At 41.2% G+C, this 17,678-nt stretch overlaps 2 protein-coding genes across 5 annotated transcripts in view; one reads left to right on the forward strand and one right to left on the reverse strand.

Annotated features, from left to right (window-relative positions):
- The first annotated feature begins 952 nt into the window (after positions 1–952).
- Positions 953–4,938, forward strand: FAAP20 (FA core complex associated protein 20). 2 transcript variants are annotated; one of them, XM_053997540.1, is made up of 4 exons: positions 953–1,395; positions 2,463–2,610; positions 3,270–3,895; positions 4,446–4,938. In XM_053997540.1, the coding sequence occupies exons 1-4, from the start codon at positions 1,292–1,294 to the stop codon at positions 4,516–4,518; spliced, it is 951 nt and encodes a 316-aa protein (XP_053853515.1). In that variant the 5' UTR covers positions 953–1,291; the 3' UTR covers positions 4,519–4,938. The 2 variants fall into 2 exon arrangements, with proteins under 2 accessions (XP_053853515.1, XP_053853516.1); XM_053997541.1 differs by lacking the exon at positions 953–1,395 and adding an exon at positions 1,555–1,673.
- A 2,835-nt stretch (positions 4,939–7,773) lies between these two features.
- PRKCZ (protein kinase C zeta) overlaps positions 7,774–17,678 on the reverse strand; it is a 39,366-nt gene continuing 29,461 nt past the window's right edge. For all 3 annotated transcript variants that reach the window (XM_053997545.1, XM_053997546.1, XM_053997547.1), the window contains 8 exons: positions 15,386–15,472; positions 14,619–14,754; positions 14,069–14,156; positions 13,259–13,378; positions 12,687–12,766; positions 12,043–12,132; positions 9,062–9,177; positions 7,774–8,271 (listed from right to left, as the gene is read on the reverse strand). In XM_053997545.1, coding sequence (XP_053853520.1) covers positions 8,184–8,271; positions 9,062–9,177; positions 12,043–12,132; positions 12,687–12,766; positions 13,259–13,378; positions 14,069–14,156; positions 14,619–14,754; positions 15,386–15,472 — 805 coding nt within the window. In that variant the 3' untranslated portion in view covers positions 7,774–8,183. The remainder of the gene's footprint in view (positions 8,272–9,061; positions 9,178–12,042; positions 12,133–12,686; positions 12,767–13,258; positions 13,379–14,068; positions 14,157–14,618; positions 14,755–15,385; positions 15,473–17,678) is intronic.

The raw sequence follows: 17,678 nt of genomic DNA on the forward strand, positions 1-17,678 counted from the left end.
ATCCACAAAAGGAAACCTATTAATGCCGCTTTAGAGTTAAGAAATTAGCTATTACACAAAGTTAAAGGCATTATGGACTCACAAAACCACAAAGTACCAGAGTTAACAGGGGGAAGGTGAAGGCTGGGCAGAGCCTCCCAGATCTCTGCACACACAGAATCATCCTCAGCTGAAACACCTCTGGATGGACCTGCTCAGCTTTAAATTTATGTGACATGTGGATCTCTGAACTCTGATACCCATTTTCAAGGTTCAGATCCACTCAAAGCACGTATTATGTCAACTGTTATTTAATACATTTTTGCTGGGCTGTGTGACCAACACAGCAATTCACGTGTGTAACCTCTAACAATCAGTCAATACTGATGCCTCCTTTCTACTCTGAAAAATCCAAGGATGGCACTGTCCACAGACATCCAGGAACACATAAATGCAGTTACAGAAGAAGAATGTGGATTTGGACTCATGTTTTACCAATAATAAATTGGTTTTATGCAAAGAGTTCTCAGTGCTTGTGCTCCCTCATAAACACCTGTTACCAAACTGAATTTATTTCCTTGCACAGTTATTTTTTGCATCAATTGTTAAGAGTTTAAACAGCAGAGTTACTTTCCGATCCTTTAATGCACTGTTGGAGGATGAAGTGGCTGTCACCATTCCTCTGGGGTCTGTTTTTGAGACGGCTGCAGGCTGGGGAGTGTTTTAACCCTCTCTAGCACGGGGACATTCCGGCCAAAACCGTCAAATCGCATCACTTCGGATTCTTCTCTAAAAGCGATATTAGGTCAGAGGTGCGCTCCCAATAGATTTTATTTTTTTGGAAGAACAGCCTTTGGGTTTGGCCCCTCGCAGCAGTTCTAAACCCAGGACGGGACCGGCCAGGCCCCACCCGCCGCCATCTTGTCCCCCTCAGCCACAGGGACCACCCAGCGCAGCCCGTGACCCTGCCCTCCCCAACACACCAAAACCCTACAAAAACATAAAGTTTGCGGGTAAAAGCAACACAAAAAAGGGCGGGTTTACAGGCAGTCCGGCCACCTGCGGCTGAGGGGTGCAGTGGCTGCAGAACGGCGGGCTCCCCTCAGGGCGCCCTCAGAGCCGCTCGCCCACTCCCGCGGCCCCGCGCCGTGAGGGCGGCTCTGAGGGCGGAGAGTCACAGCCCCGGCAGCGCGCCCGGGGCAGGAGGAGGCGGAGGAGGAAGAGAAGGAGGAGAAAGCCCCGGCCGCCTTCTCTCCCCGCCTTCCCGCGGCCGCCAGCGCCGTCCCCCGGCGAGGCGCGGGGAGCCTCGGCCATGTGTGAGGAAGGAGCCGCCAAGCTGCGCCTGAAGCCCCGGACGGCGCCGTCCGCCCGCGGCCGGGAGCGCAGCCCCGGCCCCGAGCCCCCGCCGCGGCCCCAGTGAGTCGGGACCGGGGGGATCTCATCGGTCCTGGGGGATCAAATCGGCTCCGGGGGGATCGGATCGGCTCCGGGGGCCAGGCTGCACCGCTCCGGCGACTCGCGGCGTGTCGCGGTCAGATCTGTGTCTGTTAAAGGTTATTTCATAAAACACCGCCCGTAGCGCCTTTAAAAAATAGAGATGAAACTGCAGGATAAAGCACAGCGGGCCCCACGCCTTCCGCACGTTCCTTGGCACAGAACAGCACTGGCGAGGACAGGGCCTGAGAAAAGTTAATGTATGAAAATTCAGTTTTCTTTCTTCCAGAATATGGCTCACAGGAGCGCAGAAATATTTCCTGTTTTTCCCAGCCCTGGAGTTCGGGAGGACGGAAGGCAGTGAGTGGCTCGGTTTGTGTTCGAGCCCGGGGGCTCAGCCTTGTCCCTTCCACCATGGGCTGTCAGATGTTGAACATTCTGCATATTGAGGGCGTGTTGTTTCTAATTTTTTCCCTGTGCAGCTTCATTCTTGGACAGTGACCCAAGAAAACGCATCAGGAAGAATGCTGGAAATACCATTGTGACATAAACAATCCATCCTTTCCTTGGAATAGTCTTTATACAACATTACCTTTTAATACTTATAGTTCCTAGGATCAATTAAATCAAGTTGTTTGGGAAGATAATCAGTAATTTCAAATGGCAGTGTGGGAATGTCCAGACATACATGGGAACCGATGCAATTGCCACCCTCAGTGCAAACACATCCATGATTTCTGTGCTCAGCAGGTGTTAAGTTTGGTATTTGAAAAGATAAAACAGTGGCTGCACTTAACTGTTTCACTTGGAAGTGAAGATAGTGATAGATACCTACTGCTCATTTGTTACAAGCAGAAGGGAAAGCATTTAGACATTAATTTTTTTGCTAGCTGTAGAAATTACATAAATCATACAAAGCTGCAAAAATAGTTTGCAGGCTCAATAATGTCTTTGTGTTCGAGAAAAAAAGAGGCAAAAACTAGTATCAGTGTTAAGAGTATTTTCTTTTTTATCTCCCACCTTCAAACTATTGGACTGTGTCTTTACAGGGCACCGACTGACAGATGTTCCTGGTTTGAAAAGGAAGAATTAAATGAGTGTGACAAAACCTGGCTTTTGCTACTGAAAGACATCAGTCAAGATTCACAGTGCACAAACTGGGACACAGTGCCCAGCTTTCCAGAGTTCTTGGAAAAGGTAGCATGCTGTATCCTTGTTTTTGCACTTTGTGTCCTGCTTCCAATAGCGACAGCCTGCTTAATGGAAAGCAACCTGAAACAGCTTTTAGAGATGTGGGGTTCCAGCTCTTTAATCTCTGTGTGCAGTGCTAGTGGCTGGGCATGGTGTGGCAGGGAATATAAGGACAGCTACAAGAGGCTTTTTTTGCAGTACAGCAAATTCTTTCCAACATTTTGCTGGGAAGAGGGAGCCTGTGTAAGGGTGGTGATTGCCATAAACACCAGCATCTCCCTAAGGAATGAAACTGGAAAAGGCAAGCCATAATCGAGGGGTTAATTATACAGAACCCACCCTGACATCACTCCAGTGGCGTTAGGCAAGATCACAACATAAAAATCAGTATTTATAATGTACTTTTTTCCCCCCTGAACAGCAGCAGGCTGTTGTTTTCATCCTTAGTCTCTGGAACATGAGTACCCATTGTATCCATTTAGAAATGCTAAGGGAAGACCCATATTCCATCAGCTCCAGGAAGCTCCTGGAGGAGGGACATAAATAAAATGTTCTTTTCTTTCCTGTAGTTCAGCTTTCTCAGTATTTGCAATGTGTTCTCAAAGCCTGGGTTTAGGTATTGATTGAGCTACATTTGCTTAAGACATTCTGTGTGTGTGTTGTAGAAACAACAGGAAAAGAGTCCAGAACACCAGGAAGTCTTTACAGTCGGAACAAAAGACTTTCAGTGGGTATCATTCCCATCTTTTCACAAAGAAAAATGTCTGAACCCCAAGGATCTGAGCTCCCAGCAGCCAACAGAGAGCCAGAGCAATGAATTACGTGAAGGACAGGGCCAAGCAGATAAACTGAAGAGTTTATCATCCACAGCTGAGAAAACCTGCAGGAGAACCAGTACAGATCAAGCCAAAACTGCATCTGGGGCAGACACAAAAGGTGTTTCAGAGGTGGATGTGAGTCCCAAGTCATGTAAACTCCCTGGGCACAGCAGCTCAGCACAGCCCTCAGCGTTGGTACAAAGCCCTGCAGAAGCTCTGAGCCCTCAGCAGCACCACACAGGGACTGTACAGAACAGCAGGGCAGGCAGGAAAGAAAAGGGTGAGGAAAAGCCTCAAATCCAGACACATCAGGGGAAGCTTCCAGCGGGGGAGGCCACGGGGGTGCCTGCGGAAAAGCCTCGGCTCGGGAGCGCTCCTGGGGCTGAGAGGCACGAGGAGAAGATGGAAAACCAGAGTGAAGCAGCTTCAGCTCTTGACAGTTGTCCAATGTGCCTGATGCAGTTTAGCGGAAGGTAAGGTTGTGTTTTGGTATTTTTTCATAACTTTCCTATAAATGAACCCCAGCAGTTTCTGGATGCATCCTATACATACAGAATAACAAAAGCAGGCAAAACTTCTACTGTGAGGTCCTTTTTAGCTGTCAGAATTATATACTTTAATCCCATTTACAAGTTGAGTATCTGCTTTACAGTAAGAAATGTTAACACAATTTCATAGTACTTCAGCTGTCAGACTTGCTGAAAATGTGCTTTTCCCCAGGTCCTCTAACCCTGCAAGCTCTGTTGGGGGGCACTTTTCCTGTTGTTGGGAGGCTGAACAGGGAGACAGAGTGGCTAGCATTAATATTCAGATAATTTTGGTCATTCTGTCAAGAGAGTTAGGCTAAAAATGCATCAGGTCTTTGCTACTCAGCTCCAGTTTGAGCAGCAGTAACAGCAAGAGCGGGAGGTGTTGGTGGAGGATTTGGGCACAGGAGTGACTGCCCCACTAAGGTACCAGAACACTTGTGGGAGGGAGTCAAGAACAGTCAGTAGAAGGATGTGACTGGTTGTGTGTTTGCAGACTCTCCCAGCTGGACATCGATGGCCACCTTGCCAGGTGCTTGTCTGAAAGTGCAGACGATGTCATGTGGTAAATCCAGAAGAGTGGAGAGCACAGGAACAAGGCCAAGGATGAAGCTTTGTCAAAGGAAAAATGTGTCAAGGAAGCACATCCTTATCTCTGACTTAAACCAGTAACTCAATAGAAGGATAAGTGTCACCTGCCTATTTGTTTTTATTTTAAAGCCTCTCAAATGCACATAAAGTAGTTCTAGTTCTGAAAATGGTGCTCTGGGATGTCCCACAGAGCCCCAGGGAAATGAGTCTTGGTACTCCTGAAAAAATGCACTACTGGAAATCCCTCGAGCTTTGTCTAATGCACCAGAGTTCTGAATCTCTCAGGACAGAAGAAAGCAGCTGAGCAAAAGACAACTGTTACTTACTCTAATCCAAAAGTTCACTATTTTTTTTTTCTAAACAGATAATCTATGAAAATAAACTCAGTTAAAAAGTAATTTGAATTTGGCATTTTTTGTTGTTTTAATACCTAAGTAAGAAAATATAAATGTACAATTGATCCTGGGAGTGTAGCCATTCAAGAGAAAACACACAGCCCAGACCAAATAAAGGGTGTGGGGTTTTTATGTTTCTGAAGGAGCCCAGTTAAATTCATAACCTTACAGTGCAGGTTTTGAAATCAAGTATTAGTGTTAGAATAGGTAATTAATATATAATATAATAATTAATAATTAGGCTGCAGAAGGAACACTTTTGCCATGTCACAGTGCTGAGCTGCAAAGTGAGATCTAACACAGCCAGAAGAGCCGGTTTTGGTAGCAGCTGCACACAGCCCCCCCCGGCCACCATCAAGGGCTCAGAGCAGGGACCAGCCCAGAGCCTGCTGGGGCTGGGAGGGGCTCAGCAGCTCAGCTGCTCTTTTGGTCTCAAGAGGAGCAGGGGAACACTTGCTAAGCCTGGGAATGACAATACATGACATTTGGTGACAGTTCAGGAACCACAAACCGAGGGATGAGATCACCAACCTGCTCTGGGTCATTTCCCTGGGCCCTGGACCTCAAAACGTGCAGCTGAGCTGGGATCCAGATAGAGAATAAACACAGTACAGTATAAAACTACAGGGAGGCTCCTAGAGATTTCATTTACAGTGGGGTCTGTTTCAGAGGTTGGACACAGCCCAGTTCACTGATAAATAATAACAGTCTGTTAACTTTTTCATTAAAGTCTTTAATAGATGTGCAAGAATATAAATGATCTCAGCTGTTATGGATTAGTATACCATCTTCTGCACAATTAAAACTGGTCAGCAAAGATCCCAACTAATTAATTATACAAAACTACAAGAACATATTTACTGTTTTACAATCATTAAATTAGCTAGAATTTTCATTTACTATTTCAAATAAGACAACTATATATCATTACCAGATCCATTTGTAATATATTAGGATTTTTTTTTCCAAACCACACATTTAATTACATCCTTCATTTTCTTTTATTTATAAAACAAGTACTTTATATAAAAAATTTCCCCTTCATCATGAACAGAACATTATTCAAACACTTGCACATGAGCAACCAAACTTGTACCCAGCAAACTATTTGGCAACACAGCAACATTGTAAATGCCTGTAAATTCTTAAATAAAAATCAAGTAGTCTTTACAATGTTTGATTAGCAAAATGTGTCTTTCTATTCTTCCTTCCCTCCCTCCCAAAATGTTCTGAAACCTGGAAAAAAAGGTTAAAAAAAACCCCAACCCACATTTCTAATATTTCCAGTTTAAAGTTCCATGCCCTGGCATGTCAAAGGACAGCTTAACCTGTCACAGTTCCATTCATGAGCTGCCTGCAGTCACTCTGATCACTACTGATTAGCTTTAGTACCAGGGGAGTTGAAAACACTGAACGGGAAATTACTTAGGGGAAATAAAATAAGAGGGAAAAGGGGAAAAAGGAGCAATTAAACAAAATGTCAGATTACATTTAAAAGGTAATGTTGCCTTTAGTAGATAATAAAGTATCTAAAGTCCAGGCATTTGAGGCAAGTACTTTTTACTAGTTAAATTATTTAGTGTTGATTAAAACACATTTTGCTGAATATGAAAAGCTACAGTCCAACAGAGAAACCCACAACTGAAACCTGAATGGGATTCATAGAACTAAACAACCACAGGTCTGCATAATTGTGGCTAAGGAGGGGATACAAAACCTAGATTGTTAATCAATGATTAATTGACTATTTCAAACAATATTTTGGCAGTCTGGTCCTAGCACCTCATGACTTGGATGTGAATCCCAAAGATGTCATGTTCAGCACCTAATGCAATGCTGTACCCTGAGAAAACCATAGGTTAATGAAAGTGAAAGTGTCACAATTTCTCCTGTGTTTTACACCCAATCAGGTGAGATGCCAGCGCAGGGTTGGTTTGCCCTGGAGCCCAGCCCGAGGCAGCAGAGCCTCGCTGCTGGCCCAGGGCTGAGCCCCGGGGGCTCGGGATGGCTCCGGCCCCTCCAGCTCCCGAGTCCTCCCCTGCCCCTGCCTCCCCTGGCACCCCCAGCTCCCACCAGAAAGGATTCCACAGTTGTCTTTTGCTTCTTCCAATTTCTTAGGTATTTGTTTTTCTGCCATTAAAAGAATTGTACTACTTTGATGCAAATAATTTTGCTGAAAGATCCCATTCTCTGCTGCAGAATTAGTTATTAATGCACACTGAGCAACTGTAAGCAGACAGTTTATCATAAGCAGGAGGTGTGCTTTATCAGGAAAGTGGATTTTATCTTATGGTTATTCTAGATTCACTACTTTAAGGCTATGCTTTACTATGCTTTTGCTCTACATCTGAATATTTGTACTGTTGATAAAAATACTTTTCAAAAATCTAATATACAACATAATATCATTGTAGGTGTAGGCACTGCTTAAGTATGTTCAGAAATCCTCTGTGTGCAAATTTAGTTTTATTCAATCTCTACATTTTGGTAAATTTGGAGTTTAAGACAACTGATTCTGTAATTGATACCGTAAATTCTAATTTGGAATTAATCTCACTGAGTCACTCTGCATTCCAAATTCTGTAAAAATGCAACTAAACATCAGGCTGCAGCTTTGAACTGTATGTTTCAGATGGAATTTTACTTAATATTAACAAGCAGAACTTACCAGGTGTAAGAATGTCCCAGATACACAATAATCCTTCAATGCAGTTTATCCATTTAGGCACTTAAATCCTGTACCCAAATTTATGTTTTGATTGCTAATAAAACACAACTCCTTTTAAATATATCTGAGATGTTTAGACAGGTACCACTTGTGAAAAAAGGCATCAAAAATAAGCTTCAACACCACTGTAATATATTTTATTCTTCATGATGTTACACTGTAATACTCTTCAACTGGGAGCTCATTGCATCAATTGTTTGTAGAAAGTGTGTGGATCTCAAAGTTTCTCATGATCTCCTTTTGCAGGGATGCAATGAATATTTCAATCCTTCATGAAACAGGCACAAAATGCAAATTCCTTCATTAATGAAGCCAGCTGTGTCAGTGCCCAGAACTTAAGAATCACTAAGTGGCAGAGGACACCCACCAAAATCATAATTCTCTTCTTTGATTTTCAGCAGCAAATTTGTTTTTAGATCATTGGTCTCCATCCAAAGTGACCAGTCCCAGCCTCGCATGCATATACTGTAGTTAAGGATAAATTAATGTCATTCACACTGTCCCCAACGAGGTCATTCCTTCATACTGTTTCTTCTGTTGACAGCAACAATGGATTAATATATTCAAATCCTTCAAATTCTGACTGATCTATTCGCTTTATTATATCTCTGAAAAACAAATGAGAGCAGTGTTTAGTTTATCAGAACAGTGGGTAGTTTTTTATCATATAATAAGTTATGCAAGACAAAGAATTTCAAACTTACTGTAACATGACTAATTTCTAATGGCAAGTACGTACTTGTGGGAAATAGTAAAGGTAAGAAGATTTTTAGAAGCAAGATAGTAAAAGGTTTTAAGCTAATAATGGTGTACTGTGTTAATAGAAAGAAGACAAGCAAACATTGTGTGAAGCAGGTGTTATGTATAATTGGCTAAAACAACTATCTGTAAGCTTTAGCAATAAGCTACTGGCTAAAAGGTTTTTAAGATGCTCTCTAACAAAGTCTCAAGCTGCACCAAGGGAAATATAGGTTGGATATTAGGAAAAAGCTTTTCACAGAAAGGGTGATAAAGTTCTGGAATGGCTGCCCGGGGAGGTGGTGCAGTCACCATCCCTGGGTGTGTTTAACAAAGCCTGGATGTGGCACTGGGTGCCAGGGTTGAGTGGGGCTGGGTTGGACTCAATGATCTTGAAGGTCTCTTCCAACCTGGTCATTCTGTGAATTCTGTCAAAGAAATCTTTGGCTGCTGCTGGCTGTACGTGAGCTTTTGCCATCTTGCTATTGTCTCAACCACATAATGAGGCTGATGCTGCAATAAAAGCTCGAAGCCCAGCAGTCCCGTCCCGTTTGTGAAAAGAAAAAATAACCACACCAACACACAGAGTGTCTTAGTGATTTTCAGATAATCTACGAATGAATTCCTAGATATGCAGCTGGAGTGGGGCAGAGCACATACTCATCATCTGGGGTGAGCTGCACGGGCTCGCTGGTGAACTGCGTGTCGAAGTTATCCAAGCCGTAATCGTCCGTGATCTGCGGCTGGAACGGGGGCGTCGTCTGCTTCTTCTCCAGCTACCCAAAATGTGGGGGAAAGGAAAAAATTACAGTGTGCAGGACTTACAGCATCCCTCAGGAAACTCAAATCCAACTGCTGTAAATGCTATTTTAGCAAGGAACATCAAAATACCAACCACTATGCCCTACAAGCCAGGCAACAGACACCAATACAGTTACTGCTCTGCATTTTAAAATAAAAATCCACAAATAATTCAGCTTTTTAGGTTTTCTATAAATTGGTAGACTAGACTCAGGATTGATAAATTCTCACAGTGCTGCAATACAGTAGTTAACACAATATATTAACACAATATATTTACTTTTGTTCCTGAGAAATCGACCTACTTTTCTTCCTCATTTGTGTGCAGTCTGTCACATAGTCCAATTCATAGTAGCACAATCACCAACATTCTAATTCTAACACTTATATTCAGTTAAAAAAAACTGTCTAGGCTACAAATCTCCATAATCTAATTTAGGACAGGTAACTGTGAGGAGAGTGAGTAGTAGTTACCACTGACCAAAATGATCACTTGTATTACCAACATCAGATAAAAACCTGATTTTAAGGCCAGGATCTCTCATGATGCTTGGTACAGAGTAAACAAAATAGGGAATAAATCACAGAAAAATCTTGGATTTCAGGTTTCAGACAAGAGCACAGGAAGTACAGATGGAGATAGGAGGAAATTGTGAAACTGTCACAGGGTGGTGCATTAATACATCAACATCCCATCGATGATCAGGTCTGGGAAAGCACCATGAAATCAAAGTCATGGGGAAGAAATAACCAGCTCCTCCCAAACAAGAATGGCAACATGAAGGAATCAGCAAAATGAATATTTAAAAACTGAAGCAAGGTGGCAGGACTGTCCCTGTGAGTTGTTGCCACACACTCACATCCAATAGCCAGGCATTGTTCCACAAGGGGTTAAACATCAGACTTCTTCCTTTGTTATACTCAGCACAGCATAAAAGCCCTCTTAAATCAGTCACAGAGAGAACCTGCACCCTTTAACTTGAGAAAATGAGTGAAAAAACAGGTGGTGCAGCTCTAGAAAATCCTTCACAGCAGACAGGAGCTTTGGCTTTGTAGTTCTTACTCCAGCATACAATGGTTACACACCATAAAACAGGCACTGAGATAAGAATAGACTGAATATCCCAAAACAATCCAAAAAAGAGCTGCCCTGGATGCTGCTGAGCCATCCTACACCAGAGTGAGCAATCTCAAGTGTTCTGGGCTGTGCCACACACTTTGGATGACTAACACCAGGAAAAATGTTCCTGGGCTGTGTGCTCACTTTCCCTATGTTTATTTTTCCATTTAGCTCAAGCTTCACACAGAACAAGTTTTAAGTTGGTGTTAGACTCGTTTCCTTAGGTTACAACTTGAAAAGATTTAGAGAAGCTTTTAAGTCCAAATGTTTTCTTTGAAATGCAGGCAGTGAGGAGGAGATTCTAATAACTAAAAAAGCTTTCCAAGTATTTCCTCATTTTTCCTGAGTACATTTGCCAAAACTTATTAGAAATTTAACTTCAAATTTATATGACGTTGATCTTCCTGAGCAGTACTGTCCTAATCATGTCACAAAACACATCACCTAAATCTTCCCTTAAAAAAAAAATAGGGATTTAATATTAAAGCTTTCAGCCATAAAAATATATTAGAAAATGTAATAATTCAATCAGCATAAACGTTGACCAAGAAGTACCAATTTTGATGAAGAGTTTTTTCTACAGATAAACAAAATACAAATCCAACAGTTGTCTTTTTCCCTCTCTCTCAAAAACCTGCAAAGCAGAAACTGCAGGATATGATGTTCTGCTGCACACCCCCAGGTGAGCTGCACTGGGGCACCACAAGATAGCAAAAAAAAAAAAAAAAAAAAAAACCCAAAACCAACAGCAAACCAAAAGAAACTCCTCTAAGGTTGAAGGGAGAACTCCAAGCAAGGGATATCTGACAAAATTAAAGACAGCCCTCATTACTGGGATAATTTTGTAAACACCAGGTCTTTTAAAGCACAAATTCCTTCTGCACTGTGTTCTCTGAAGAATGTTACAATGAAATTCAGAGCAGCAGCTTCAAAGGGAAAATGAAACTGTGCAGCTTTCTCTCATCTGAACTCTTTCATGTTAGTGCTGCCTCTTCCTACACTTCCTGCAGCCTTCCCAGACTATGGAAATACTACAGACACACTTTTCAATTGTTAACTACCTATTAAAAATGTAATGCTGACAGGGAAGTGCTCCAGACTTCACAGCTTTATTGCTGAAATGTCAATAAATGATATTATGGCATTTCTGGGATGGTTTCTGCACTGGAGACAGAAGGTAACACAATTACCAAGTAGCAGAAGATTTAAAAACCAGTGTCAATAACTGTTATAATGGCATATCTGGGATGGTTCTGCACTGGAGACAGAAGGTAACACAATTACCAAGTAGCAGAAGATTCAAAAACCCAATTTTGATACAATATTTGCTTGAAAACTCACTGAAATCCAAGTAATCTCCTTCATCATGAACCAAAAACCTCCCTCAACCTCAGCAGTACTAAAGAAAACATGCAAACTGTAATCAGATCCCCTTTATAAATAACCCCACTGCCCTCCTGCCACATCCCTAACAAAAGGGACTGATCCTGCTCACTCCTCCTGAGCTCACTAAACCCTGACACCCACCTGAATAATCCTACTGATTTTAGGAGCCACAGAATTGGTAAATTCAGCTGGGTTTTGATGTACTAGGACCACTACTTTGACATTTCCAGAATTCATTTTCCTTGTTTGCAACAGGGCTGTTCATAAGCACATAACCAATAAATGAATGAATAGTTCCTTTTGAACACCCAGAAACACAAGGAGTGATTTTTACCAGATCCCAGTCTATGCTGCGGAAAAACGTGTGAGACTTGATATCAGCAAATCCTGTCTGGGGCTGACAGCCAAGCCTTTCTTTGGGATCCTGTGGAAAACACAGACACTGGAATTACACACTCCAAGCCACTTACAGCCCACGTTTGCCAAAAGCCCACAGAGATGACTCCAGCATTTCCATGACTGTGCAAACTCTGCTGGGATAAACAGACTATGGCTAGCAAGGGATGCTTAATTTGTTGTTGTTGTTTTTTTTTAAAAGTAAAATCTGTTTGAAACTTATTTTTTAAATTATCTTCTACAACTTCTTAAAATAATACATAGCCACCTTTTTTCCATTCATGATAATGGTTCTTCAGATTTCAATCAGCTTAATTAAATGAGTAGTAAATATTACAGAAAAGAGTTTATAAACAAAGCTACAGTTATTTTTTAAAAGCCTTCACCAAGTTGAACATCAAAAGCCTATGCTGTGGTATTCCCTCAGTAATTTTGAGTCTAAGTGGGGTTTTAACATAGAGGATACCGAGGTTTTATAGATTTTCTAAATAGTAAGCAGATTAACTTCTTAACTGTATCACTTTCAACAGGAAGCTCTGGCTTCCAGCTTTCAGATGCTAAAAATAAGAGAATGTTATTTACCTTGTTTAAAAATCCTTTTAACACGTGGGAAGCCTTGACAGAAAGAAACCTTGGAATCCGGATTGGCTTCTCCAGAATAACTGTGACAGGTTTAAAAACAGCAGTGTTGGGTTTTGGTTTGTGACATTGACCATGAATTCAATACAAACACTTATTATTTCAGTATGGTACCAGTTAGAAAATGGAAGATAAAATAATTTTTTAAAATAATGCAAACAAAAGGAGCTACAGGAACTCAAGGCATTGTTCTATTGACATGGCAAGGTTTCCTTAGGGACATGCTACCTTCATCACCTTTTATTATTTGTTGTGTAAACAGAAATCTTTCAGTCCTCAGTATATTGTGAGAAAAGTCTGATTTTAAACAGAAATTGATTTTATATCAGGCCCTTCAAGAAGAATATGACAGATTGTGTTACAGAACTGCAGGAACTGCTTTAGAGAAGTTTTGCCTGTTATGGAGTTGGCAGCATTGTGGGGTAACACTGGGAAAGGAAACCCCAGCTCTGCTATGCAAACTGTCCATTTGGATTGTGTCCCCCCAAAACCAACCCAAGCCCCAAAGGCTGTACCTTGGAAGAGGTAATCTTCAGTGTTCATGTCTGGATTGTCAGTGATGATGTCGAACGGGGACCTCCCCGCCATCATCTCGAACATCAGCACCCCCAGTGCCCACCAGTCCACACTGAACCCTGCAAGGGGCACACAGAGCTTTCTCAGCCAGCACTCCTTGGGATTTGATCTTCTCTCTCACACAAATCAAGATTGATGGCCTGGTTTTAGGGCATTTTTGGTGTCCTGGTTTAGGGCAGATCTGGGAGAGAACCTCTGAAGGGGTTCCTCTAGAACGCAGATTCCAGCGGCTCCTCCCTCAACCAGGTCAGGAAAATCTTTCCTTGGAGCAAAGTGGAAAACTGATTTCTGGGCTAAAGAGACAAACGGGCATCATAAAATGCCCATTAAACTTATTTCTGGGCTAAACAGGCAGATGGGGATACGAGCATCATAAAGTCACCCCAGGACATACTGAAATCCCTGACATGATTTACACCAGCACTGGCTGAGTCTGAGTTTTCTCAACTGGGATGACAAATGTAGGGGAACTCAGAGGTGTCTGCAGGCAGCAAAGCTGCAGTTTAAATGTTTTCCTATAGTATCATTTAATAAATATTTTTCAGGCCAAGTATGACTTAAAAGAAGCTGAAATAAGTGATAGGAAGAGAAAAAAACCCTTTATTTCAGGAAAAAAATTAAACTCTACAACAAGTACTCAAGTTTTATTATATATTAACATAGAAATGTGTAAGTCAAAAAATTAATTGTATTTGAACCAAGCTATAGCTATATTTATTGTAAGTATAGCTTGTTTAGTCATGACTTACCATATTCTTCTCCTCTGAGGATCTCTGGTGCAATGTAATTTGGTGTCCCACAGAAAGTGCTTGTAGTGTCACCTGGGCCCAAACCTTCCTACATGCAGAAATCATTTCAGAAATTAAAACCTGACCTCCTTTTCTGGGTATTTCCTTTAATTAGACTTAAAGCCCCAAGTTACTCAGAGAGTTTAAAGGGTTTCCTTTCACAAAATAAAGACTCATTGTGCTCAAAATGGCCTAGGACTCCACAGCTCCTCTTCTGTAAAGTTGATTAAAACTGAGTTACAACCTGTATGTAACAATATTTTGCTTACTAATTGCAGATACATTTAGAAATCAGTTAAACAATTTGGAAGTCCTTTTCAAACAGATGTCAGGGAAAAAAAATCTATTACAATTGAGTTCCAAATGTGCTTCTAGTCAACAGTCAAGTTTTTTCAGAATAAACTTCCAATTCCACAACGAAGTTCTGGGCTCAGTAACACCAGTGTTAATATAAAAATGAATTTTCTTAGTGTTCAGAAGAGTGACAGAAGAAAGGTCAGGAAAATCCTACCTTGCACATGCCATAATCTGTTAATTTGATATGACCCTCTGCATCTAAGAGAACATTGTCCAGCTTTAAATCTCTGTAGATGATGCCTCTTTCATGTAGGAAGTTTAGAGCAATACAAATTTCAGCAGCATAAAACCTGAAATTAAGAAGGAGAAAGTTCATATTAGCATTAAGATAGCACAAAAGTTGGAGCAATTTAAATATCTGTTCTTAAAACATCATTTTACAGCCAACTTTTATGTATCAATAGCATAAAAAACCCAAGCTGTATTTATTGATAAGGACACTGACCTCTTATAAGACCATTCCCTAAATAAAAATGAGATTTTTTTTTTCATTCTACTAATTAGGAAAATATTTATTCTTTATTCCACAGATTTCTTTTTTCTGAAAATTCTACGTAACAAGATGGAAGATCTTTATTTTCCTCTTATTCAGAGTGACAGTGAAACTTTGTGTAGTGCAGGGCCATGCAAACTGAATTTTAAATCTTCTCCCACCAACACCAACCAACATCAGAGCAAATTAGGTAGAATATTACATGTTCCATCAACAGATCAAAGAGGCATCACCTAAATAAAAGCAATAAAAAGGAGTAAATTGGAATAACTGCTACTACTGATGAACTGCTTGCTCTCTAAAAATATTCATATCCTTCAAAAAAACAAAATTTTCATTTCTTCCCAGGCAGGACATTCTAAACTTAAGAATCCAAGTCCCTAAAGCAGCAGAAGAGAAGCAAACAGGTGCCCTGTGGCAGGAAATACCTTGCATGTTCCTCAGGAAGTTTCCTCTGCCGTTGCATATGGAACATGAGGTCTCCCCCATTCACATACTCTATGACAAGGAACAATCTGAAATGAGAGAACACAATTCATGCAGTCCAAGGAAACTCTCCAGAAAAACTGTTTCTGTTCTTCCCATCTGAGCCATTTTCAGTTCCACTCTTGATTCAGACTTCTAGATTTCTTATAGTTACAAAGCTACTTACGAAGGAAAAAAAAAGCACTTATTTGATGTATATTATGTAGGAACACTCTCTTTATTTAAATGCTGCCACCTTTATCTGTATTAATTAATTATAATTAATAATTATATTCATATAGAATTATATGAATTAAACAAGTGTGACACTGTACACAACACAGGCACCAGATGGAAGTTCTGGGCTCATTTTTTCCTCTGGAGAATGAGTGTTTGAACCAGGCTGCTCCACACCAGGGAAAAGTCAGCAGGGGACAGAGATCCAGGTGGAATTGGGCAGATAGAAGGATTTCTGTTACAGTCTGCAGGAGAGCTTTCATCCTTGGGAAAATATGATCCAGGCAATGCTGCCAAGGTCAGAGAGAGCTCAGGATAGGAACAGAGCTGCTGGGGAAGGTTGGGCTGGCCCAGGGAGCAGCATTTCCTTGTACACCTCATTTTCCATGAGCTGAAAGCTCCTTTCCACACATCCACACACTGGAAAACTCCTTTTGGAGAACACATGCTCCAGGCCCTCAGATCACTCTAGCTGGTGATTTTATTGAAGGATTCTTCATGTAAAACACTTAAAAAGTGTTAAACCAGGAAAATCTATTGGACAAAATCCAGCTGGCAGGACTCTGAGTGGTCTCCCCACAAGAAGATAAATGCTAAACTGAAATTAAATAAGTGGCAAACAAAATACATAACAATGCCACGAGTATTTTATTAGAGCACTCCTGAAAGCTTCCAGCTTTCCTATCCTATTTAGAATCCCCAATGTTTCATCATCATTCAGAACTTGCAATTCCAAGTTCCTTGTCATGTTCAAGAGTCTCACAAGTGGCAGGCCTTGCTGGGTTTAGAAGGATTTACTGAAACACCACCAGTTTCACAGGATGGAGGTTTCAGCTTGTTGCCATCCTTGGAAGACACTTATCTGGGCAAGCCCAGGGCATATATTTTATTACAATAATGAAACAAGCATCAACAGTATCTGAAACAACAAACAGCTACATACAGCATCAATTAGCCTCACATTTGGGTACACATTTGTGTTAAAAACTTATTTAAAACTGTATTCAAGAGGAAGAGCATTTTTTGCAGCTTTCTCCCCATTAGTACCCTTGTCACAACCTTTTCTATTACAACTCATTTTCTTTGGGCCACTTAACACAATCTGATGTTGATGAATTTATTCACTTGGAATCAGTTTTGTGCTTTTCCTGCTTGATGTAAATGAGGTCATAATTATGATTTTATAACATTGCAGCTATAATCAAATGGTGAATTCATGACATTATGGTTATATCCATGGCAAATGGCTGAAGTTACCCACAAAATCTAGAGTTTCACTGCAAGAAGCAGCTGGGCTGGAAAAGCAGGACTCATAAAGATACACCAGGAATACAGAAAGCTTTGATTATGTTCAGCATGGGTTTTTTTTTTTTTTCCTATTTCTGCTCCTCAGCTCTGTCAGTGTAGCTGCCAAAGAGGAATGCACAGGATCCTGCTGCTGACTCAGCCTTTCTCTGGGTTTCAGTAGTTACAAGAACCCTCCTTCTCAATACCTCGCCCTGCCTGACCACTTGAACTTTTATATCAGGTGTACAACTCTACTTTGACTTTGGTGAGAAGGTGTTTGGGAATGTTGGTTTAACTTAAGAGCCTTTCCCAACAGTTTCTCAGTTGTCTAAAGGTTTGTTTGTTTATTTTTTCTGATGAGTTTGTTTTGGTCAAATCCTCACTCAGTGACCTCTGGAGATCATTCTTGATTTCTTTCTCCCTGCTTCCAAACACTCTTTGGTCCATGTACCTTCAGAACACTGATACAGCTCCTTTACCTCCTTCATCTCTGTTTTCCCTGCTAGGAGTATTTCCTCTGGCTCTAACCATTAGGGAGGTGAAATTTTGGGGACTGAAGAAAAGGTACAGTGCATGGCTTTGTATTTTAAAACTTGACAATACACATTGCAACAAACAGGTGATTATTCTTAAGGATAAATGACTGGATAACCCATGAAAACTTTAAGACTTTGCACTCTACACTGCAAGTAAGTTGGATAGAATGACAATTTTCTGATTATGACATATGTG

The sequence above is a fragment of the Vidua macroura genome, chromosome 23 (genome assembly GCF_024509145.1).
Source record: "Vidua macroura isolate BioBank_ID:100142 chromosome 23, ASM2450914v1, whole genome shotgun sequence".
NCBI classification, from domain to species: domain Eukaryota; kingdom Metazoa; phylum Chordata; class Aves; order Passeriformes; family Viduidae; genus Vidua; species Vidua macroura.